The 19,223-nt window shown below is 41.6% G+C and overlaps 1 protein-coding gene across 2 annotated transcripts in view; it reads left to right on the top strand.

Annotated features, from left to right (window-relative positions):
• MARCHF3 (membrane associated ring-CH-type finger 3) overlaps window positions 1-19,223 on the top strand; it is a 94,996-nt gene that overhangs the window by 51,773 nt on the left and 24,000 nt on the right. For both annotated transcript variants that reach the window (XM_074954037.1, XM_074954036.1), the window contains one exon: window positions 17,974-18,217. In XM_074954037.1, coding sequence (XP_074810138.1) covers window positions 18,030-18,217 — 188 coding nt within the window. In that variant the 5' untranslated portion in view covers window positions 17,974-18,029. The remainder of the gene's footprint in view (window positions 1-17,973; window positions 18,218-19,223) is intronic.

Genomic DNA, 19,223 nt, shown 5'->3' with positions numbered 1-19,223 from the left:
GCATAAGTTAGAGCAGTCCCTAGACTGCTCTAAATCATTGCATGTGTAGGGCTGACACAGATGGCATAATGAGATCTGACAGCTTCTCAGTCCTATACTAAGCAGACTTCTGGGCAGAAGTCAAAAGAACACTATCAGGTTGAAATTCATACTAAAAATCCCCACTATCACATTCCCTTACATTTCATTCTAATAATAATAGAATATTTTTTTAAAAAAAATATTGACTGCCATTTTGTTATCTTTTGGCACTTCACTCAGCTTAGATCAGGGGTGGCCAACCTGAGCCTGAGAAGGAGCCAGAATTTACCAATGTACATTGCCAAAGAGCCACAGTAATATATCAGCAGCCCCCCATCAGCTCTGCTTCCAGCGCCTCCCGGCCATTGGCAGCCCCACCGATCAGTGCCTCCCCCTCCCTCCCCACACCCCCCCCCCCCGATCAGCTGTTTCCTTGCCTGCAGGAGGCTGTGGGGGGAAGGAGTGACGGCACAGCGGGGGAGGGGATGGGAAGGGGTGGAGTGGGGGGCAGGGCCTGTGGCAGAGCCAGGGGTTGAGCAGTGAGCACCCCCTGGCACATTGGAAAGTTGGCACCTGTAGCTCCAGCTCTGGAGTCGGTGCCTATACAAGGAGCTGCATATTAACTTCTGAAGAGCCACATGTGGCTCCGGAGCCACAGGTTGGCCACCCCTGGCTTAGATAATAAAAGTAAACTTCTCCAGTTTAATTGTGTTTATTTGGCTTCTAGTAAGGTTTACCTCCTGCTTCTCATGATCTAGCACAATGCTGCAATATTTGGCTTGGAAACATTGGAAGAGAATGTTTAAATTCAGACAAGCCGTTTTCATTTAAACAGGTAATTAAAATTAAGTTATTTTACTTAATTTTGTTAAGAAAATGTCGGCTCCCATACCCCACATATAAATGTTGGCCCTAATTTACTGAACATTCTCCCTTCCGATGATTAATAATAGAAGACTACTTAAGAAGTATTCCATGTAGCTTTGAGGCTTCCCATTATCACTGCCACTGTGCATGCTCACTGCAGAAAACTACGAGCACATCCTCCCTGATTGCATCTTTGGCAGATGGGAGGAACAGCAATTTCAGATTTCCCCTCATATTGCCATATACAGCAACACTAGCTGAGTATAGGGACCAGCCAGCATGATCGCATTTTTAAATATAGAATCCTCTTAAATGCAGTCTTTTTGGCATTAGGAACTATTTGTTATGAAAACACACAGCATAACTGAGTTTGGTATAAGATAGAACTGTGTCTAAAAATTATACAAGACTGATTTAGAATTTACAGCTCATTCTCATTAAGACAAAGGAACTCTTTTTTTGTTCTTTTATTAGTGCATCTTCCTGTGTGGAAGCAAATGCTAGGAGAGTATTTTTAGTCACTTTTTTCTGGAGAGTAAAAAAGGAAAGGGAAAAGTAAAGGAGCTTAATTTTATATTCCTTTTTTCTTTAAAGAAAAAATGGCTTTTTCATCTTTCAAAATATTTTGTTTAATTCGTTTGCCAATAAACATCAGATGCTAAACCAGTGCCAACTAAAATACTACAGGATAAAATACAAAGTAAGTTCTCTTTGGGGTGTGTGTGGGGGAGGGTTAGCTGGAAAGCTCACAAGATTACATAGGCTGATTACACACCATTATTTTGAGACAGCACATATATAGATAAGTTAATGCAAGAGAGTGCTTTCAGGGAGTGAAGTACTAAATAAATAAAACATAGCATGTATAAAGTGCCAACAGTGGGCTCAGCACTGGACAGAAGATTAAAAGAGCTGGCCCTCACCCCAAGGGTTGATAACCTAGTCTTGATACTAGACAGACAATATAAGGAAGAAGGCGCTATCTGTTCCATCCGCACCCAAATTCCCACTGAACCTCAGTGCACTGCACCACTATTAGCATCATTGTGAGCCCTAACACAGAGAGGCTGCCTTTGAAGCACTACATTGATTAGACCTCTCAGAGCAGCATTAGAAGACCAAGTCTCCAATCTTGCAGAGGCTTCCAAATGTGCTCAACTTTGTACCCTGAGAATAGTCCAGGGTTACTCATTGCATGAAGTTAAGCACATGTGGTAGGCAGCCTTTGCAAGATCAGGGTCTGTGTGGGAGTCCTCTCTCACAAATGTAAATTGGGAACAACTCACTGAAGTCCCTTGAATTTTACCAGTGCATAGCCAGCATGAATGGAGAATGAGGCCCATCCTTTGTAAAATTAAGTGTTTGCAGGATTGGGGCCTCAGGGATTAAAATAGTGGCAGTGGGCAGCAGTCCGTCTGTTGGTCCAGTGGTAACGATAGTGAGACTTAAAAAAAAAAAAAAGAAAGAAAGAAAACCCACAACCATTTCCCTAGGTAGACAAGGCTATAGTTGTAAATGGGGGATTTGACTCTGACCACTATTCCCTAAGTTTCCTCCTACAGTTAATGTAAACTAAGGGCATGCATGGCTTGCCGCATGCTAACTCACTGTGTGGGCAGGGTGTGACTCTCCAGCACACCACGTACTAACACTGCACTGTAGCAGCATCCACATGTATGTGGCGGGCTGGTGTGTTGTAGGTTACATGCTGGTTTGCTGTGCACTAACTTGCTGTGTAGATAAACCCTAACTAAGCTGGATCTACAGCCCATTGACTACAATAGGAATCTTTCCATATAAAACTTCAACAGGATTTGAATCAGGTCCTAAATGACCTATTCTCTTTAAAATATATAATTGTTTAACTAACAGTTCAGCCTCGCAGCCAAGTAGTGTAAGCGGGAAAGCGCTCAGCTGTAAAACGGCGTGGTATAAGAAGTTAATTTGTATCCTTTTCTTGGTGGGCTGGTTGTCTTTGTTTTGTTAGTTGCTCCAAAGTGCACTCGTTTAGTTTCTCCCTTCAGCCTATAAACGTGAAAGACAATCTGAGGTCAGCTTCACAGAACAAGAGAAAATATGCTATATGGAAAGAATGTCGCACAGGGTCAGACTATGCCTTTCACTACAAGTGAAGGATCTGTTATCCAGATAGAGAGAGTTAGAGTCCCAGCAAAACATCCCTTCTTGTGACTTCTGTATGCACCCCTCTCTTGGAGGTAGTGGAGACCCCTTTCCTCTTCCCATACCCCCTACTCTCACCTGGCACCTCCTGTGCCATTTAATATAAGAGGAGATGTAGGGATATCTACTGTGACTCAGACAGCAGCTGCTGGAAGTCACAAGAGAGCATTTCATCAGAAAAACAGAGGTACTAGAGTAGTTTTATCAGAACACGTGAAGTTCCCCTTTAAGGGAAGTGCAATCACAGTAATAAATATTGTACAAAGAAGGTTGCTCTTATCCAGACAAGAATATTTACTAAATGGAGATTTTAACATCGCCAAAAGTGGTGCATGGAGGTTTGCCATGTGACTCCCATTGAAGTGAATGGTGTCATGGTTAAATCTCCTCTTAGCACCTTGAGGCCAAAAATTAAAGCTTTGGTTCCTAAATCCACTTTTTAGGCACCTATGTAAGTGATCTGATTTAGAGGAAAGAAGAGCACCTCTAGCTCCCATTCACTACAATGAAATTTGTGAATACCAGCCCATCTGACAACTGCCCACGTATGCCTAGGGATCTACACGAGGATTTAGTCACCAGAGATTAGGCACTCAAGTTTGAAAATTTTGTCCTTTAAAATATACCTTTGAATAACAGAAATGTGCTATGTACATATTCCAGGTGACCTAGTTCTTGGCAACAGTAGAACCACATGCTTTCAGAAGACACCACCAGTTCTGCTTCACCCTCATCAGCCAATGCTAAGAAGCTTCATTTAGTTATGAAACTTTATTATGGTGAGAAATGACACTTCCCAATTCATATAGACCTAATCAAAAGAAAAGCGAACCATCCCAAGGTTGCCAGCTCTCACAATATTTTTGTCAGTGCTGCAGTTTTGGAACACTAACACTGGCCTCTTGTGTAAAGTTGCTAGGTTTCTGCCGGAGCTGTACCTGATGCTGCAGCTGCCAGAGGTCTCTGCTGAACACAGCTGCAAGGTGTGGGTTGCACTTCTTGCTACCCCAGCAGAGGCCACTTACTGCATCCAGTAGAGTAAGTCTGCTCCCCTGTTTTGGCTGAGTATGGGAACAGAGAGCAGCGTACAAACCAGGCTAATTTGTGAACTTGCCTGGTTGGCAATACAACCATCCCTGCTGAAATACCTAGGCACAGCAAAGTGAATTAAAGGTACAGTAGACTGGGGGGTTGCCCCAAGTTGAGTCATTGGTACAGGTGCCTGATATAGCCAGTGGTATTTACGCTAGTGGCGTTTTACTTACTTTAATTGGGGGGTGGGGGTAAGGTCTACCAGTGTAAATATCAAGTTTGCCTATCTACAGCAGGCTGAAATCAAAAATCTCTGTTCCCCAACAGAGATGAGTCCTCAGCCTTCAATTCTGAATGTCCTTACTTTTGTCAGTTTTGACACCAGTCGTCATAGAAGTTTGTTTAAATTATTTTGAGCAGTAGGCAGTAAAAAAGGGGATTAGGGAAACAATTGAAGAAGAGTGTTGTGTCAGTTCCTCCAATACAATCTCACTAAACTATTATTTTTGTGCTTATATAGTGATGGGAGGGGTTCTTCCATCACTGTAGTAAATCCACCTCCCTGAGAGGCGGCTGCTAGGTTGACAGAACAATTTTTCCATTGATCTAGTTCTGTCGCACAGGGACTAAGATAAGTTTAACTACAGCACTTGGGAGTGTGGACTTTTTCATACCACTGAGTGATGTAGCTGGGTCAATCTAATTTTGTAGCATAGATCAGCCCTAGGAGCCAGATAGGCCAGTTTTTCAAATGGCATCTAGACCTAAAGCTATAAAATTTGCAGGTGTCAGCCAGCTAGTTGCAAGTCTATTGGCCTTAAATTAACAAATGTGTGTTGGGTATACAAATAAAAAGATTCCTATTGACTTCAGTGGAACTGAATCAAATATTATGTGTACAATAGTCACATAAGGTGCAATTTAAGTAGCCTCTCTGAAGATTTGGGTTACAATAACAACATACTGTAAGGAACTTGCAGAGTGTAACTGGGAGCACATACTACTCTGTTTTTCTGGATTGTGCTTAAGTGCTACACTCCTGGGACTTTATTCATGCCTGTGTTCCACCAGCTTCTGCCTGCAGAAACCCAGGCACCAGAAAGTCCATCCACTCAAAGAGACATTGCAGTGACACAAGACAGACACATTCTGACTTTCTAGTGTTAAGAGGACTAACAGAAACATAGCACCCCTTCTTTATACATCTAAAGAAAGAAAGACAACCCCTGTTTTCTTCCCCCCTTTTCAGGTCAGGCTTAAGTTAACTCTGTATTTATTTCTGTTAATGGGAAACTTATGAATAAAACTAAAGGGCCAGATTCGTAAAGATACATATGTGCCCTGGCCGTATAGTGGAATTCTCAGCTCCGAGTTAGCTGGCTCAGGCTACCTGCATTATACACAAAGAGTTGGGCATCTATGAAAGGGATACTCAGAAGTGAGCAAATTGAGCAGGGAACCACCTGAGCTAGCCAGGAGGCCAAATGCAAAGGGCTTTAGTCAAGATTCAAAGGTACTAATTAGATGCCTAATTGCCAGTGATCTGAACCTTAGGTCCCTCTCTTTGCTCAGGGTTCTCAGCCATGAAACCTCCCCTGGCATTGAGAGTGAGCTGCCTTTAGGCCCATTTCTCCTGAAAAACTAGAGAAATAGACCATCCCACCCCAGAATACCCAATAGCCCAGTGGTTAGGGCACTTGCCTGGGATGTGGGAGACCAAGATTCAAATCCCTTCTCTTCCTGACTTGAGCCCAGGTCTAGCTATGGGCTGTTCTGGAGTGGTGCAGGAGAGTTCCCAATCTTCCTTGTTGTTGCTGTTGTATAAACAATTAAATATTCATTGGGCCAGAGGTGGGGGGGGGGGCTACAACATAGTGTCTAGGGCACTCATCCAGGTTGTGGGAGACCTGGGTTCAAGGTCTTGCTCCAGATCAGGCAAAGTGGGGATTCAAATTTGAGTGCCCTAACCACTGGGCTATTGGGTATTCTGAACACACACGCTAGCCCATTGGCTGTCTTCTGTGCAGGGTCTGCTGATGCTATAGGCATTCTCAAAGTGTGCCCACAGGATTAGGCCCCACTGATGAGATGGGAAGGGGCATATGATTTGAGAAGCTTACTGTGGCACCTCCATGGCTTTGGCCTATGCAAGGGCTCCCAGCTGCTGATTAGCTATGGAGTGTCGTCATGCATGGCCATTGGTGGAAAATTAAGTGCAAAGGAGACTTAGGCACTTACTGGTTTAGGTAGTAGCTGAGCAATGGTTTTGCAAATGTTAGTGGGGCCGAAGTATTGGACATACAAGCCTAACGGTGTTTGTAAATGTGGCCCAAAGTTTGGCTAGTTTAAGCATTTATTCATTTGGCAAACATCATGAACTTTTTTCACTAGTGAAAACTTTATTTATACTTACATGCATTCATATTTATTCAATTTGAACATTGCTATTTATACAGTTCTACTATGCCAAGGCGGGGGGGAAGAAAAATAGTCGTCACATCCTCTAATTGAAAATGGTTTGAAATTCAGGGCATCCAAATAGCAGTGCTGATTTATGGATGGGCAGGGACATTTTGAAAACATACGACGAATAAAGGAACATTCAGGGATCTGTCCTGAGTCTGGTTCTATTCAATATCTTCATAAATGATTTGGATAATGGCATAGAAACTACATTAATAAAGTTTGTGAACAATACCAAGCTGCAAGGGATTCCAAGCACTTTGGAGGACAGGATTAGAATTCAAAGTGATCTTGACAAACTGGAGAAATGATATAGGATGAAATTCAATCAGTATTACACTTAGGTAGGAATAATCAATTGCACAAATAGAAAATGGGAAATGACTGCCGAGGAAGGAATACTGCAGAAAAGGATCTGGGGGTTATAGTGGATCACAAACTAAGAGTCAACAGTGTAATACTGTTGCAAAAAAACAGATAATTCTGGGATGCATTCGGAGGAGTGTTGAAAGCAAGACATGATACATAATTCTTCACTCTACTCAGCACTGATAAGGCCTCAACTGAAGTGAGGTGTCCAGTTCCGGGCACCTCACTTTGGAAAAAGATATGGACAAATTGAAGGAAGTCCAGAGAAGAGCGACAAAAATGATAGAAGGCCTAGAAGATATGACCTATGAGGAAAGATTGAAAGAATGGGTTTGTTTAGTCTGAAAAGAAGACTGGGGGGGGAGAGACAAGATAAGTTTTCAAGTATATAAAAGGTTGTTTATAAAGAGAAACTTGTTTATAAATGGTCTCCTTAACCACTGAGGAAAGGACAAGCAAGGGAGATTTTAGGTTAGACATTAGGAAAAACTTCCAAACTGTAAGGGTAGTTAAGCACTGGACAAATTACCTAGAGAGCTTATATCAGTCATTGGAGGTTTTTAAGAGGCAGTTAGACAAACACCTGTCAGGGATGGTCTAGTTCAGGGGTTGGCAACCTATGGCATGCGTGCCAAAGGCAGCACACAAGCTGATTTTCAGTGGCACTCACGCTGCCTGGGTCCTGGCCACCGGCCCGGGGGCTCTGCATTTTAATTTAATTTTAAATGAAGCTTCTTAAACATTTTAAAAACCTTCCTTACTTTACATACAACAATAGTTTAGTTATATATTAGACTTCTAGAAAGAGACCTTTTAAAAACGTTAAAATGTATTACTGGCACGGGAAACCTTAAATTAGAATGAATAAATGAAGACTCGGCACACCACTTCTGAAAGGTTGCCGACCCCTGGTTTAGTTGTTATTACTCAGTCCTGCCTCAATGCAAGGTTTGGACTAGATGACCTCTTGATGTCCTTTCCAGTCCCACATTTCTGTGATTCACACTGAAGTGCCTTGTGCCACTGTCTAGTAGTAGTGGCTCTCAGTTCTCTCTAACATGCACGTTTATAAAATTGCAGTTAATATACAGTTTAGAGCATAGCAGTTTTAAAGCTCTGCATGTTCAGATCAACTGAGCTGAAAATTATCTACAGTATTCAAAACTAGTAAGATGTGAGCTGAAATAAAATCATCCTAAATTGCTCAGCAATATCAATGGAATCAGCATTGCACTGCTATATGTTGTAAAACATTACAGTGAAATCTTGCAAGTATTACATAGCATGCCTTGCTCAAGTAGTAAATATGCATAACATCTTCCTGTTTCAACATTCTCAACTTGTATCCCATAGCTCCTAGAAGTTGTTTTTCTTCAACACTGAATGCTGCTAAGTTAGGAGTTTTAACAGGTTTTTTTCTTTTAAACTACAGCACTGAATGTTGTTCTAAAATTGTTTTCCAAATATTCTTAAACTCCCAGTTGATCCCCCGCTGATGTTCTTTGTGAAAAGTATTGCAGGTCTAATAATAATATATTGCGTTTTTGTAATTCACTGTCCAACTTGTGTTTTATGCCCTCCTCTGGTGGATTTTTAGAGGATAACTGTATAACTACCAGCTAAGGGAGTTATATCTTGCACTCAAGTAGTAGAAGCTCATGCTTTTAAGTCTGGATGGCTTGGGTTCAATCTTTGGTGACTAGCTATGATGGAGGTTGCTACACTTATAATCCCTCTAATCAGAGGTTCTGAACATGCTTTGTTGTAGGCAGAGCTAGTCTATAGTTAAGCAACCAAAAATTTAGAATGGGAAGTGTTGAAATGTTGGGAAGCCTTATAATTTTGCCAGTCTGGAACATCCATCTGAGGGATTGGGGGGAGGGGGAGGAAGAGTGAGATAGGACCAGGAAACTGGGACAAGGAATCCAGAGCGGTGGTGGGAGGCAGTTGAAATCAGATGAGGCGCTGGGGTGGGTTAGGGAGACAGCAATAGGATAGACATAGACTGGAGGGGACAAGGGCAGAAGGGTCTTTGACTACTAGAGACTACTCTGCTCTGGAGCCTGGAATAGACCCAGGATTCCTGAGTCTCACAGTTCCTCTTCTGTCGGCAGATATCTGTGAAACCCAGTGGCAAAAAGTGTCTCATCCCCCTGTAGAGCTGGTCTATAACATATAGGATGACAACCTACTGCCTCTGCCATCACTTACTCCATTAGCTCAAGTGGCAGAAGTCTGTGCAGTAGATCTAAAGGTTCATCGGTAGGGTTGGAACCATGTGAGTTTCACTATGATTCCACATGACAATTTCTGGGGCAGTTCAGTTTTGCTATTTTTAAAAAACCTGGGGAAATACATACAGAAACTATGTTGAGAGAACATTATGGTTGCAAAGTCAAGCATTCAGAAATGCCAGAGGTCAGTTAATCCAGCCTTTGTGTGCCAATGAGTTCTTGACTTTGCAACTTTAACAATATTAAGGTAGCTAAGAATCCTGGTTCCTATTTTGTGTTTTAAGTGAAAATAGGCGCAGAGAGGTTAAGTAATTTGTCCAGGGTCACACAACAGAAACCAGGCCTCCTGACTCCTGTGCCTGTGTTTTAAACATACAATCATCTTAGTCTCCCACTGCATATCAGAGCCATCTAGATGCCCAAGGAAGGGGTAAGGTGATAAATGAAAGGTAGCAACCAGGAAATTCTGGTTCTGAGAACTGTCAGGGAAGGTGAATGCAGCATTCAAACTGCAGCTGGGGTCAAACTTGCCCAGAGCTGTAGGAGAGTTAGAAAAAAAAAGTCACAGAATGACCTGGAGCTTTAAGGGAGTTGTGCTCAGCCCCACCTGTGCCTATGGGCTGGGATGGTGAATAATACAGAGAATACTATAATAAGAATGACCATACTGGGTCAGACCAAAGGTCCATCTAGCCCAGTATCCTGTCTTCTGACAGTGGCCAATGCCAGGTGCCCCAGAGGGAATGAATGGAACAGGTAATCATCAAGGGATCCATTCCCTGTCACTTATTCCCAGTTTCTGGCAAACAGGCTAGGGACACCATCCCTGCCCATCCTGGCTAATAGCCATTGATGGACCTCCTCTCCATGAATTTATCTAGTTCTTTTTTGAACCCTGTGATAGTCTTGGCCTTCACAACATCCTCTGACAAAGAGTTCCACAGGTTGACTGTGCATTGTGTGAAGAAATACTTCCTTGTGTTTGTTTTGAACCTGCTACCTATTAATTGCTTTTGGTGACCCCTAGTTCTTGTGTTATGAGAAGGATTAAATAACACTTCCTTATTTACTTTCTCTACACCAGTCATGATTTTATAAACCTCAATCGTATCTCCCCTTAGTCCTCTCTTTTCCAAGCTGAAAAGTCCCAGTCTTATTAATCTCACCTCATACGAAAGCCATTCCATACCCCTAATAATTTTTGTTGCCCTTTTCTGAACCCTTTCCAATTCCAATATGTCTTTTTTGAGATGGGACGACCACATCTGGATGCAGTATTCCAGATTTGGGCATACCATGGATTTATATAGAGGCAATATATTTTCTGTCTTATTAACTATCCCTTTCTTAATGACTCCCAGCATTCTTTTCGCTTTTTTGACTGCAGCTGCACATTGAGTGGATGTTTTCAGAAAACTATCCACAATGACTCCAAGATCTCTTTCTTGAGTGGTAAGAGGTAATTTAGACCCCATCATTTTATATGTATAGTTGCGATTATGTTTTAAAGATATAGAAGATCAGTGGAGTGGGCCTTGTCTGGAATACCATGTGCAATACCAATCTCAAAAATGGTCAGAGAAGGTTGAGGAGTGTGGAAAAAATCATATGAAGAGATTGAAAACATTAGGATTCTACCTTAGAATGAAGATAAGTAAGGGAGGAGAGGAATGATGGGAAGATAATGAATGGTAGAAGGTAGAGTAGGAACTTCTGCTCTCTGTGTTTACCCAAGAGCAAGGGGATCTTCAGTGAAAACAGGCTAGGAAATCCAAAGCCAATAAAAGGAAATACTTTGTCCCCCACACAATTTATAATTAGACTGTGGAACTCATTGCCCCAGGAAGCCACTGGAGCCAATAACATACAAGAGGATTGAACATTCACATCCAGAGTTATCAGTTATAAGAATTTTTGAAAATATTAAACCTCATGCTTCAGGGTTTATGCTAGTCTCTAATCTGAGATGTAGATCATAGAATCATAGAATATCAGGGTTGGAAGGGACCTCAGGAGGTCATCTAGTCCAACCCCCTGCTCAAAGCAGGACCAATCCCCAATTAAATCATCCCAGCCAGGGCTTTGTCAAGCCTGACCTTAAAAACTTCTAAGGAAGGAGATTCTACCACCTCCCTAGGTAACACATTCCAGTGTTTCACCACCCTCTCGGTGAAAAAGTTTTTCCTAATATCCAACCTAAACCTCCCCCACTGCAACTTGAGACCATTACTCCTTGTCCTGTCCTCTTCTACCACTGAGAATAGTCTGGAACCATCCTCTCTGGAACCACCTCTCAGGTAGTTGAAAGTAGCTATCAAATCCCCCCTCATTCTTCTCTTCTGCAGACTAAACAATCCCAGTTCCCTCAGCCTCTCCTCATAAGTCATGTGTTCCAGACCCCTAATCATTTTTGTTGCCCTTCGCTGGACTCTCTCCACTTTATCCACATCCTTCTTGTAGTGTGGGGCCCAAAACTGGACACAGTACTCCAGATGAGGCCTCACCAATGTCGAATAGAGGGGAACGATCACGTCCCTCGATCTGCTCGCTGTGCCCCTACTTATACATCCCAAAATGCCATTGGCCTTCTTGGCAACAAGGGCACACTGCTGACTCATATCCAGCTTCTCGTCCACTGTCACCCCTAGGTCCTTTTCCGCAGAACTGCTGCCTAGCCATTCGGTTCCTAGTCTGTAGCGGTGCATTGGGTTCTTCCGTCCTAAGTGCAGGACCCTGCACTTATCCTTATTGAACCTCATCAGATTAAAAAGATGTCAGGCTTTATTCTCATTTACACCAAGGATCACTTTACATCACTCTGATCCCACCATATGTGGCAATATTGCCTTCCCAGAAGCCAAGGAAGATAAAGTATCTGCCTTAATCTCCCCACTGTGGTAAACGTACTGCCTCCCCACAGTGGTCCTCCAGCTCCCAGCACTGCTGGATCAGTGACATGACTAAGCCCTCCAGGTATATCACACAAATCCACCCTTTCAAGAATTAATAAAACAAGTCTAACGGAAACAAAGCCATCTCGCAGCTGTCCTCAGACTACAGAGATCTTCCACTGTTTGCTCAGGCTGCATCCTCCCAAGGCTATCTAACATCTTCACCATCTCTGGGCAGTAGTTCCTATTCTAGCTCCCTCCTAGGTTACTGTTCTAGCTCCCTCCTGAGTTCAGCAGTTCACTTTCCCTGTTGTCACGAAGCCATCAAAGGGGGTTCTTCCTCCCACCCTCACTGAAGTCCCAGCCTCAACCCTCTAAGCAACTGCAAGCATCAATTCCTTTCAACACTGCTTAAAGCAGTACCCTTTCCCAGGGCTTCCCAGTTACCCTTGTGTCAAGGCTCAGGGTCTCTCAGAGCTGCCTTTCAAGCTCACTACAGAGAGCCAGCCTCCCTCTGCCCTTCGTATCACCCACCTGACGTTTCTGCAAGAGAGCCTTCCATCTCCCTTCTCATTGAGATGAGCAGGCTTCCTCTTATAGGAAACCTAAATACCTATTGCCTGAGGAGGAAGTTAACTAGGCACAGGTAGGGCTGAGCTCAACTCCCTTAAAGGACAAGCTCACCTTCTGGCAGTCCCCAAATGATATTTTTCAGAATGACATTGACATAGTTAAATACTCCTGTTCTGCAATACACAGTCATATATGTTCAAAAAACATTAAACTGTCCTGAAATAAAAGTTTGCAGTTTTTAATAATAGCAAAAGCATATGAACATAAACTTCTTGTTTTTGTGTGACATATTTTCATAAAGACTTCTGGGCAAAATGGATTCATCTTCACCAGGAAAATTTGTCAGGCAAATTGAGGAGCTCCACTGAGGCCCTTAGAAAACATGATCTTATCAAGTCACGTAAGGACTGGCAAGAGCAATATGTGGCCTGGTTTCCTGTTTGGCCTTGAACATCACTAGCTTATCATTTCTCCTTGATGCTTAATGATAACTTAAAACAGTGAGCAACAGGTAGTGTTAGACTAGGGGGAAAGATTCTGGAGAGACAGATACATTTTCTGAAGGAATGTAAAAATAAATTAATAGAAACCAAAGCGCCCCCACAGATTTTTTTTTTTGCTTTTCCATGACTAAAACACTCCTTAGGGAAGCCTTCTCCAGCTAACAAGTTAGTGTGTGTGTGTGTGTCCCCCCACCCCACCCCCACCCCTTGGTTCTAAAGTCTCAAAGCTGATTGATATAAGTTTAAGTTGCATTTCTTGAAATGAATTAGAGGCTCCTGAGAATGTAAGATGGGAAAAGCGAATGCGTTTCCAAGCATATGAATACAACAGATGCATTATGTGCTGTTTTTAATAAGGGTGCTGAAAAAGCACAAATGGGCAGTGTTTATGCAAGAGCTCCACTTCAATATTTGTGTAACTTTTGCCTCCTACCGCCTTACAATATAAGATCTTTTTTGTCTCATGGGAATCCATTCCAAACCACTCAGGGTTTCTACTGAAGCTCTGAAGAGATTCTCCCATGGTTAAAACTGAAAATTCACTATTGTAATTGAATTCATCAGCATGATGTGCTTTATGGGTTTAAGAAATGAATTCAATTTATGCACAATAGTCAAAAGTGCACTGAGGATTCAATACAATGTGCCCATTGTAAATTCAGGTGAGCTGTTGAAATTCCTTCCCTAGCTGTTGAGGCTGGTTTTTGACATCTCCATATGTTTGAATAGAACTTAAGAGTCCGAGTGCCTTGCATACAAGTATTTCTGGAGTCCTATAGTTTCTCTTAATCCCAGAGTTACAAGCCTCCTACAGGAGGAAAATCCTTCTATAAAGAAAAGCTATTTAAGTAACTGTTTGTTGTTAGGAATACTCAGCTGTTGGTGTAGCCAAGAAACAAAGGCCTATAATTTCATTCCATACTGTGGATTGCCAACATTTGGTGGCACTTGTGTCTAAGGGCCTACTAGTAGCCTCTGCATCACATTTTGCCCCTTCATTGTAAAGGGTCGGTGGGGAAGAGAGACAAGCTTCCTGATCTGTATATTGTCTGCTTTTGTGTTTGAAAAGCCCGCAGAAAGGGGCTTGGAATAATAATTTTTTTTTTAAAAAAAGGGTGCGGGGAGATACCACCACCAGTGAGCTGTATAGTACCACATGGGGTGGGAGCAAGCAGATCAGGAAGGAAGAGAGTGTGTATAAGCTAGGGCTGACCTTTGCTGGAATAGTATCTTGTAATTTTTAGTAAGTCATTATGGGGAGAAGGATAGGGCCCTATGGCTAAAGCAGAAGACTAGGATTCAGGAAATATGGTTCCTGGCTCTGCCACAGACTTCCAGAATGACCCTGTGTAATTTACTTAAACACTTTTGGGGCCTCAGTTCCACTCTCTACTTCTCTGCCTCAAAGGGGTTATTGAGATGTACTGTATTATTTGTTGTAAGGTGCTTCAAGTTTCTCAGAAAAAATGTAACATATGAGTGCAAAGTACTACCATCATTCAGCAGGCACATGGTAGTCACTGGGCACTAGGAGAACAGGAAGATTCATGGTTTGAACAGCACAATGGAAAGATAATTTTCTCAGTCGAATTTTGGTTAGATAGGAGAGGGGCAAGGTGGGAATCAGAGTACAGACGAGGAAGTTGCAGTAATCAAGGCAGAGAGAGGAAATGACAGATTATAAACATTTTCTCAAGTGTGTCAATAAGTATATACTTAATGCCAGCTTTCATTAGAAACAGGATCAAGTCTAGGACTGCCCTCCTGGGGTTTCTAATTTCAAAGTTTGGGGCAAGTTTATCACACTAATACCTTTTTCTGTTCATCTCAATCCTTTCATATGGTCTTGTCACTTTGTATTAGTACTGCCTTTCTCTGCAACTCCTGGCATCTGAAATAGTCCTTCTGCCTCCTCAGTATTACATCTCTCATTAAATGCCAAATGGAAAGACACATTTTCTTCCTTGCCTTTGGTCTTAATCACTCCCCTTCTGCTAAGATATTTGTGGCCACAATGGAGAGATTTCCACATATTTTGGATGGAAAACATTCTGAATGAATTTGGGGTTTTATTGGCTATAAAGATTTATTGTTCTTCAGAATCAACATTGACTTCAGCTTTGCCTTAGTCAGTATGTACCTCTCAGGACAATTAATCTTGGTCTTCACCTCAGAGTACAATATGTGCTTATTATTTAAGCCTGTAATTGTATTAATTCCAAGCATATACTGTGGGATGCAGTTTGCATGAAATACACTCCCCGGAGTACTGTGTTTGAATCAAGTTAATTACATTTTAGATCTATGCTAGAATTGAAACAATTTTTTTAAAGTTATTCTCAAGGCCTGAATTAATGTCATTATCGGTTTTGTGAAAATGTTTTTTCCATTAGAAAAGTGAAAATTATTAAATTAGACAAAAGAATAGGGCAAGGTGGCTACACTAGCCTGGAATGTCAAGGCAGTGCTGCGCACAAGGATTTGAATTAACAATACAGATGGGAGATAGCTACAGCTAAGAGTTCTGGGTGCTTTAATAGTCTGCAGTTAGTTGCATCGTCTGGTGTTTCAGAAAATGCTCTTAAGAACTTACCAAATGGCTGATGGTGTTTGTAAAGGCTTGGATGGTCACTTTCTATGGAACGATAAATTTGCTGTTGTACATAATGAGGTCAGTGAAGCAACCAGAAAGGAAATATATAGTTCTGTAGCATGGGTCTGTAAGCACAGTACCGTCTAGGCTATTTAAGTTTAATGAAGCAGCTACTCTGCTGCTACATATTCTTGTTGAACAGTCTCAGCATGTATTTTAAAACAAAAGTGTTACTGGTAATCATGTCCCTGCACACTCTCCTTGGAAATCCTGTGGGTCCTATTCTCATAAGAAGTCTTCATCTTTTATGTGCTAATGGTTTTGAAATTAGTCATTTGCTTCATTTTCATTGTAAATGAGGATCAGAATGTGATTTCTTTCTTTTCCCTGTTCTCTGAACATTGAAACTACTGTAAGCTGGCTCATCAGCATCCACTTCTCTCTGGGGTATAGAGTTTGAAAAGTAGCTGAAAATGATCCCATTAAAACACACACGTTCCCAGGCATTCTTTCCTGTTCTTAGAAACCTGTCTAAGAAGGCCTGCATCCATTCCAAAGCTTCAGAGTAACAGCCGTGTTAGTCTGTATTCGCAAAAAGAAAAGGAGTACTTGTGGCACCTTAGAGACTAACCAATTTATTTGAGCATGAGCTTTCGTGAGCTATAGCTCACTTCCAAAGCTTGCATTGTACAAATGACATGGCATCACCATCACATCCTTGCATCTCCCAAGGTCTTACTGCCAAAGAGATTCAGTCAGGAGACTTCAAAAATTCAACAGTGACATTCCAGTGTCTATTCAAATCCAAAGAGATCCAGTTACATTAATTCATTATTTAAAGACACATTTCTAAAGGGCTCTTAAAAGAAGTAATTATTAATATTTAAATGCACGGTTTGATTCCTAGCACACAGTACTGTACAAATAATGGTGGCTGAAACATGAATTAAGTTTGGGTTTTTAGATGGACTAAATGTTGTGCACAGACAGAAACACTTAGGTACAATACAAGTCTGGCTCCAATTTGCACAAAGAATAATGATCATTCATAACACTTAAAGTGGTATTTTACATCCATGGATCTCAAGGCATCTTACAAAGGAAGATGGGGGGGATGAGGGGATCATTCACATTTTATAGATGGAGAAACTAAGGTCTAGAGAATTTAAGCCCAGAGCCTCAAGAGGTATTTAGGGACCTAACTCCAAAAAAGGATCAGGGCCCAAGTGGCCTGCCCAGTACTACATTGATTCAGTGACAGAGCTGGAAACCAAGTCTCCAGGTACTGTGTCCGATGTCCTATACATTGACTCACACTGCCTTGCCTTAAAAATCATACCTGGACATAATGAGCATCATTATGTGAAGCTGCAAAGAATTCATGTACAAAGGCTCTGTCGTCTTCCCTTATTGCTAACGTAACCTTTGCTTTGCAATTACCACTATCCAGGAGAACATATAAAATATATTCTAAGTGATGGGAAAGTGAGCCAAACATATGAGAGAGCCATATGCATGCTATGATTTTTACCTCTCCTTGTGGCATGAATTATTACTGCATGCAGGCTATCATTAAGTGTTTGTGTCATAAATGCTTGGTATTTGTTGTTTCCCTATTCTGCTGTGTTTGGTGAAGTAACGCGCTTAGCAATAATGGATTATTTTCACAGAGGGATTTCACAGAGTAGATCATCAACTACAGTACTTTCTCTTTTTCAAGACATAACACTGTCAGTTTGTGGTCAGAGGCAAGTGTCAAGTTAAAATGAACTTCATACATTCATTTGCAACACAGACAAAAGAGACAGACAAAAGGTTCCAATCTTTTCATTTATCACCACCATGACTTTAAAAATCTACAGAGAAAAACAAAGGAAACCCTGTACATGCAGTTGCTTCCTAGATATGCACAGTGCACAAGTTGTTATTTTTCAACTATAAGTAATATTTTAAGATTTCTTTCAATACCAAGAGGTAGGTAGCTTTGGGGGTTTTTCTTTTTTTTTTTTTTTTAAAAAAACCCTCTCATTTCATAGAGATCAATATGATAGTTACACACACAGATATGCCTGCTGCATTGTTATTAAATGCCACGATTTCGTGTGAGTGTGTGTGTGTAAGTAAAATTTCTAAGATAAGGTGCTACTCCAACCCTGTTTCATTTTAATGGGATGTTGGTTGCCTGTAATTTTGCATTCACTGTTAACAGCCCTGCTTTAATAAATTGTTTTCTGATCTGTTCCTAGATGGAAATTCTGTATGAATGTGAAAACCATTAGCGGAGTAATTGCTGTCTATTACCATGACAACCAGCCGCTGCAGTCACCTGCCTGAAGTCTTACCAGACTGCACCAGTTCAGCTGCTCCCCTAGTAAAGACGGTGGAGGATTGTAGCAGTCTTGTGAATGGACAGCCGCAGTATGTCATGCAAGTTTCAGCCAAGGATGGGCAGCTTCTGTCAACAGTAGTAAGGACTCTTGCCACACAGAGGTACAGTAGTACCAAATAAAAAATAAACAAACATATAATTGATCAGTAAACTGTTTTAGCTAAGAAGTGCAGAAAGGGGCTAGAATTACAGCATTCAAGTCTGTGTCAGACAAGAGAGCTTTATAAAAAAGCCAAACACACATACAGGCTCAGTCATACCTGTTTCTATGACCATTAAGTAAGAAGCTAAAATTCACCATGTTTAGTTTTCTATTTTAAGTCACACGAAGAAGATAGACGTGTTGCTGCTCGCGTAAGATTTACTACTGTGATAATTAGTAGCTCGTCGCTATAATTTTATCATCACCACCTCTCACCTTTTATGATTAAACTCTCATTATACCTTCATGCAAAAAAAGTGTGGCAGTGCTGTCTGAAGATGCGGACGGTCAAGTGACTGTTTCAATAATTTCTCCCGATTTGTAGAAGGAAACTTCAGAATGTTACCCCTGATGACTTGTGCATGCTACTCATTACTTACTAATGAGAACACTCATTCCAATGATGCTTCATACATGGTCGCTGTCAGGGTACAGAACATTGCACGCAGCGTTCCTCTCCCTCCCTCCTCACGTGCTGTTGCTAATACTGCCATAACACACATTTTGTTCAGACTGCCATTCCTAAACCACGCCACGCGCTCTGACTCACTGAACCGGCAAAGAATCTGTCTCTCATGAAGATTCACATGCAGGCTTTGTTGCCGGAGCCATTGCTCATGTGATTGATAGCAGCTTTTCATGCTGTTGATGCAGACTGACAGATTATGTGGCAAAATATATATTTAAGTCATATACTTTGAGACCACAAGCTGGGTGGGTTTTTTTGTTCTCTTAACACTTTAGTAAGAGACTCCATAATAGGGTTTGACAATATTCACACAGGAGATTTTGGGCAAAATTCTATTCCATTTCCCTGGTGACTTTAGAGTAGTTCTGGATTTACACCAGTGTAACAGAGCACAGAATCACGCCCACTGCATTGTTTAAAGGGGAACATTATTAAC

This window comes from Natator depressus, chromosome 5, assembly GCF_965152275.1.
Source record: "Natator depressus isolate rNatDep1 chromosome 5, rNatDep2.hap1, whole genome shotgun sequence".
NCBI lineage: Eukaryota > Metazoa > Chordata > Testudines > Cheloniidae > Natator > Natator depressus.
The sequence above is the reverse complement of the archived record's forward strand: the minus strand, read 5'-3'. Positions and strand labels throughout refer to the sequence as shown.